Source organism: Lucilia sericata, unplaced genomic scaffold, assembly GCF_015586225.1.
Source record: "Lucilia sericata isolate MDLA Ls3-8-SP2 unplaced genomic scaffold, ASM1558622v1 Contig004545F_arrow, whole genome shotgun sequence".
NCBI classification, from domain to species: Eukaryota; Metazoa; Arthropoda; class Insecta; order Diptera; family Calliphoridae; genus Lucilia; species Lucilia sericata.
Window position 1 is genome coordinate 550 of NW_023997282.1, and position 7135 is coordinate 7684.

Sequence of the window (7135 nt, forward strand, 5' to 3'; positions counted from 1 at the left end):
AAACGAACGAACGAACGAACGAACGAAACGAAAACGAAACGAACGAACGAACGAACGAACGAACGAACGAACGAACGAACGAACGAAAGAACGAACGAACGAACGAACGAAAACGAACGAACGAACGAACGAACGAACGAACGAACGAAACGAACGAAACGAACGAACGAACGAACGAACGAACGAACGAAAACGAACGAACGAACGAACGAAACAAACGAACGAACGAACGAACGAACGAACGAACGAACGAACGAAGAACGAACGAACGAACGAACGAACGAAGAACGAACGAACGAACGAAACGAACGAACGAACGAACGAACGAACGAACGAACGAACGAACGAACGAACGAACGAAACGAACGAACGAACGAAGAACGAACGAACGAAACGAACGAACGAACGAACAAGAACGAACGAAACGAACGAACGAACGAACGAACGAACGAACGAACTAACTGAAACGAACGAACGAAACGAACTGAACGGAACGAACTGAACGAACCGAACGAACGAACAGAATCGAACGAACGTAACGAATAACAACGAACTACGCGAACGAACGAACGAACGACAACCGAACGAAACGAACGAACGAACGAACGAATCAAGAAACGAACAACGAACGAACGAACGAACGAACGAAACGAACGAACGAACGAACGTAACGAACGAACTATAAACGAACTAACGAACGAACGAACGAAGAACGAAACGAATGAACGAAACGTAACTAACGAAACTAACGACGAACGAACGAACGAACGAACTAACTAACTAACGAACGAACGAAGAAAACGAAAGAACGAACGAACTAACTACCTAACTAAACTAACTAACTAACGAACTAACTAATAACTAACTAACTAACTAACTAACTAACTAACGAACTAACTAACTAACTAACTAACTAGCTAACGAACTAACTAACTAACTGAACAACAACCAACCTAACTAACTAACTAAACTAATAACTAACCAACTATACTACACTTTGTTCCAAAATTTAACCATTTAATTTTAAATTCCCTCCCCATTCCCTTTAGATCCTACGACTCGGAAGAAGTCAACAATTGCTGAAACTTTATAAATGATTCCATAGCGTATGGCATTTTACTTACAATAGCTTCGGCCGTAATGTTTATATCGGGCATATTCTCTGTAGATATTTTCAATTTGGTCGCTTTAAGGCAAGTGACCCGTATGCGCATCAATCTCTTTCAAGCGGTAATGAGACAAGATATAGGATGGCACGATTTGGCAACGAAACAAAACTTTGCCCAAAATATGACAGAGTATGTTAGAAAGAATTATAAATTTTCTATAAATTAATTATTCTACTTGCAGTGATGTGGAAAAGATTCGCGATGGTATTTCAGAAAAAGTGGGTCATTTTATTTATCTGGTAATAGGTTTTTTGATCACAGTGGCGATTTCTTTCGCCTATGGTTGGAAGTTGACTTTGGCCGTTAGTGTTTATATACCCATAGTTATTGTTCTTAATATAGTGGTGGCCAGGGTAAGTAACCGATTTTTAAAATATATTATTTGTTGATTTTCCAATATGTCGACGTCCAAGCACGCTCCTATTTGAATGTAATGTTAAAGGTGAAGATACTTGGACGTCTTTAACAAAAATACATAGATATTACTTGAAAATGATATCCAAAGGATATCGAAATATCGGAAAATAAATATATTGTAAAGAACTAGACAGATCTCTTAATTTTAATTCCCTTACATTGTTAATTCTTTAATGCCATTTAGTTCCAAAGTAAACTAACTACCAAAGAGCAAGAGTCTTATGGTAATGCTGGTAACTTGGTAGAGGAAGTCTTAAATGCCTTACGTACTGTAGTGTCCTTCGGTGGCGAGAAGAAAGAATCCGAACGTTATGATAATTTTCTAGTACCGGCACGTAAAGCCAGTCAGCGTAAAGGCGCCTTTTCGGGTCTAAGTGATGGGGTTTTAAAAAGTATGCTGTTTCTCTCCTGTGCCGGAGCATTTTGGTATGGAGTAAATTTGATCATCAATGATCGTGATAAAGAGGAAAAGGAATATACTCCGGCTATATTGATGATTGTAGGGATTAAGTACATAATAATGTGAATCATTATTAATATTTCTCTTTTATTAGGCCTTCTTTGGCATTATTATTGGTGCTGATAATATAGCTAGAACTACTCCCTTCCTGGAATCCTTTGCCATGGCTCGTGGCTGTGCTTCGACTATTTTTAAAGTTATTGATTCACAATCTAAAATAGATCCCATGTCAACTGATGGCAAAATTTTAAATTATGGTTTGAGAGGCGATGTTGAATTTTCTGATGTTTTCTTTAGATATCCATCACGTCCTGATATTATTGTTCATCGTGGTTTAAATATCAAAATTAGGGCGGGTACTACGGTGGCTTTGGTGGGCAGCTCGGGTTGTGGCAAATCTACTTGTATACAATTGTTACAGCGTTTCTATGATCCTGTCTTTGGTTCTGTTTTACTGGATGATTTGGATATACGTAAATATAATATACAATGGTTGCGTTCCAATATGGCTATTGTAGGTCAAGAGCCGGTTTTGTTTTTGGGTACTATAGGTAAGTTTGGTATAGATTAGTTTGTAATCATCTATATTTTCTTTTGATGATCATTTCAGCTGAGAATATTAGTTATGGCAAACCTAAAGCTACACAAAAGGAAATTGAGGCAGCCGCCAAAGCTGCTGGAGCTCATGAATTTATATCCAATTTACCAGATGTAAGTACGATGATAACGAAAATCTCTTAGTGTTAAATAAAACGATCTAGTCGATCTTATCACATTCAATCCAATGGTAGCACATCCCTTGATTTTGAAGATCCACTCACATCATTCCATCAAAACTAGACTTCATTGTTCTCAATATCGAGGTTACCGATCTCGTTCAATAGTTCCAGAAAAAATAGTCCAGTAATATTAAATCTCTCAATACTAAAAATCTTTTCACATCTTTTCACGGAAACCTAATTTAATTTTTGTAAAAAATCCTGGTTAACGTTTCGGACCGAGATTTTTCTGTACCTTACTTGATCCGAGGAACGGAGGCAGTATTATTGTATATTGGCCACAAAGTTCTCAATGCATCAGAACCTTTGAGAACTTCAAGAACTCATACATAAATAGACAATTCCTGTCTGCCAGAAAGATATTTAGACAACGTCCTGTACGATTTATTGAACCCGTTGGATAAGGAATCCAACAAAGAGACCTATGATTGGACTCAAGTGAGGCGGAAACCATATTTACCTTACTTTCTTGATCTAGGAAGTTCACTCAGACTATTCACTATAACAATGGAAAATCTGGATTAACTTGCTCGCTGGGATCGATTTACCAAATGTACATGAGCTCGGGATCTGATCACATTATTCCATCAAAACCGAACTTCATTTATAAATCATACGATATTTTAGATCCAATTTCTCTTATATTCTTTATAGTCCTTTAATATTAAATAACAGAAACTTAGACACTTAAACTATTCAGCTTGTTCGGCAATGAAAACCTATTTTTGGAATCCCTTATGTTCTATACCCCTTAAAACCAAGAACCGTTTATATTTACTTCCCTTAAATTCTTCTTTTCAGAGTTATAAAACCACCATTGGTGAAAGAGGTTCTCAATTATCGGGAGGACAAAAACAACGTATTGCTATTGCCCGTGCCCTAATACAAAACCCCAAAATCTTACTCTTGGATGAGGCCACCTCTGCTTTGGATTATCAATCGGAAAAATTGGTACAGGAAGCTTTAGATTTTGCCTCCAAAGGCAGAACTACAATAGTTGTCTCACACAGACTTTCGGCCATAAGAGGTGCTGATAAGATTGTTTTCATACACGAAGGCAAAGTGCTAGAAGAAGGTTCCCATGACGATCTCATGGCTTTGGAAGGAGCTTACTATAATATGGTTAAAGCAGGAGAAATAAATGTGCCAGAACCTGAAAATATGGAAGATATAGATGAAGCGAAAAGTAAGTTTTAGAAATAATCCTGAACTTTAAAAGGTTATTTGTATGCTTTTATACTTTCCAGGAAATAGTCTAGCCATTTATGAAAAATCTTTCGAAACAAATCCCATTAATTTGGAAAAGAATCAAAAGAATAGCATACACTTGGATGAAAGTGAAATCATCAAAAAACTTCAAGTGCCTGAGGAAACGAATAAAAAGTCCGAGGCTAAACCCAATTTCTTTAAAACCTTTGGTCGCATTTTAAAATTAGCTCGCCCAGAAGCTTGCTTTATTGTTATGGGAGCTATTTGTGCCATAGGTTTTGGTTTTACCTATCCTGCTTTTTCGGTGGCTTTTGGCGAGTTCTATGCGGCTTTGGCGGAAAGTGAAGCTCAGGTGGCAATTGATCGTACGGCTGTTCTATCCATTTGTTGTTTGGTTTTGGGTGTTTTAACGGGTTTAGCCTGTTTCCTGCAAACTTATCTCTTTAACTATGCTGGTGTCTGGTTAACGACAAGAGTAAGATCCATGACCTTTAAGGCTATTATGAGACAAGAAATTGGTTGGTTTGATGAGGATATAAACTCAGTGGGTGCTTTATCGGCTCGCTTATCCGGAGATGCGGCTGGAGTGCAGGGTGCCATAGGTTATCCCTTAAGTGGTTTAATACAGGCGTTCTCCAATTTTGTTATAGGTTTAACTTTATCCTTCTATTATTCCTGGAAATTGGCTTTATTGTGTATGAGTACTTGTCCCATTATAGTGGGTTCGGTTATATTTGAAGCCAAGTAAGTTTTTTTATAAAAACTTTGGGAGGAATTTCTAATATAACTGAACAATTACAGATTTATGACCACCTCCATGATGCGTGAGAAAGTGGTATTGGAAGAGGCTTGTCGCATAGCTACCGAAGCCATTGCCAATGTTAGAACCATAGCTGGTCTGAGAAGGGAGCAACAAGTTATAGACAAATACAATAAAGAAATACACAAAGTTGAAGTTTTAATAAGACAAAAACTCAAATATCGCGGTTTGATAAATTCCTCGGGTCAAGCTTTTCTATTTTTCGCCTATGCTGTAGCTTTATGTTATGGTGGTGTTTTAGTTTCGGAGGGCAAAGTACCTTTCCAGGATATTATTAAGTAAGTTGTTACTATCTAAAAATCTGCACAATCTTTGATAAATGTTCTTTAACTTAAAGGGTTTCGGAGGTCTTATTATACGGCTCCATGATGTTGGCCCAATCTTTAGCTTTTGCTCCAGCCTTCACTGCCGCTTTAGTGGCTGGTCACCGATTATTCCAAATTTTAGATCGTAAACCCAAAATCACCAATTCAGCTTTACCGGCCAAAAATACCTTTGCTAAACAGTTAAATCTTTTTGAAGGCGTGCGCTTTAATGACATCGAATTCCATTATCCCACCAGACCGGATGTTAAGATTTTAAATGGTTTAAATTTGGAAGTCTTGCATGGTAAGACCGTGGCTTTGGTGGGTCATTCAGGCTGCGGCAAATCTACTTGCATACAATTGCTGCAACGTTATTATGATCCGGATAATGGCACTATAGTAAGTATTACAACTCTGTAACCATTACCTATATAACTAAAATCTCATAATTACAGCATATTAACAACGATGATGTGAAAACCGATTTGACTTTGGATAACCTGCGCAGTAAACTAGGTATAGTATCTCAAGAACCCTCCTTATTCGAACGTACCATCGCTGAAAATATAGCCTATGGTGATAATTCCCGTGATGTTAGTATGGCGGAAATTATAGCAGCCGCTAAAAGTGCCAATGCTCACTCTTTCATTATGGGTCTTCCTAATGGTTATGACACTAAAATGGGTGCTCGTGGTACACAACTATCGGGTGGTCAAAAACAACGTATTGCCATAGCACGAGCTTTAGTGCGGAATCCGAAAGTTTTACTATTAGATGAAGCCACTTCAGCCTTAGATTTACAAAGTGAGCAGTTAGTACAACAAGCTTTAGATGTCGCCTGCTCCGGTCGTACTTGCATAGTTATAGCTCATCGTTTATCGACTGTACAAAATGCTGATTTAATATGCGTGGTTCAAAATGGTCGCATTGTCGAGCAGGGTACACATCATCAATTGATGGCAAAGGATGGAATTTATGCCAAATTACATAAGACTCAAAAAGAACATTAAAAGTAGTGAAACAGCCATTTAGATTAATTAATAAAAAAATTTTAATATTATATTTTAACAAAATACAAGACTAAATATTAAGTGCACTTTAAGTTTTGCAAATAAAATAACAAGAAAAACGACAAGTGTGTTCATCAATTAATGAATTCAAGAAAATAGTGAAAATCTGTGATCGCTCATATATCCTATGATCACTTATATAGTTGATCAAAAGTCAATTTTTCTATGAAAAACCATAATCGGGCATAGATTCTTAAAAACGCCCTAAAAAAGAAAATGAAAATCAGTTTTTTAACGAAAACTTTAAACTGATCTTAAAAATATGTGATCAATGATCACTTATTTTTTTAACAAAATACGGTTTCTATACGAAAAACCTAAACTTAGCTTCAGATCTCTAAATTACGTTCCAATTATGAAAATAGAGAAGATCTGTGGTCCAGCAAAATAGATTTTTTATGAAAAAACCCTGCGACATCTCAAATACCGACTAAATTGAAAAATTTTAAATTTGTAAATAAAGAAAGAACTAGAACGAAAATACAACTGAACAAGAACTCAACTAGAACTAGAACTGAACTGAACTGAACTGAACTGAACTAGAACTGAACTAGAACTGAACTAGAACTGAACTAGAACTGAACTAGAACTGAACTAGAACTGAACTAGAACTGAACTAGAACTGAACTATAACTGAACTAAAACTGAACTAGAACTGAACTAGAACTGAACTAGAACTGAACTAGAACTGAACTAGAACTGAACTAGAACTGAACTAGAACTGAACTAGAACTGAACTAGAACTGAACTAGAACTAGAACTAGAACTGAACTAGAACTGAACTATAACTGAACTAGAACTGAACTAGAACTAGAACTATAACTGAACTAGAACTAGAACTAGAACTGAACTAGAACTGAACTAGAACTGAACTAGAACTGAACTAGAACTGAACTATAACTGAAC

The 7135-nt window shown here is 36.7% G+C and overlaps 1 protein-coding gene across 1 annotated transcript; it reads left to right on the forward strand.

Moving 5' to 3' along the window:
• Positions 1–1092: 1092 nt before the first annotated feature.
• LOC119615225 (multidrug resistance protein homolog 65-like) lies at positions 1093–6291 on the forward strand (the record flags this gene model as incomplete). The annotated part of the gene is made up of 10 exons (XM_037971305.1): positions 1093–1298; positions 1351–1522; positions 1771–2085; positions 2141–2597; positions 2657–2757; positions 3627–4011; positions 4073–4778; positions 4836–5132; positions 5192–5558; positions 5615–6291. Coding segments are annotated over 10 exons (3561 nt in total), but the record flags the coding sequence as incomplete, so codon positions are not given.
• Positions 6292–7135: the final 844 nt, after the last annotated feature.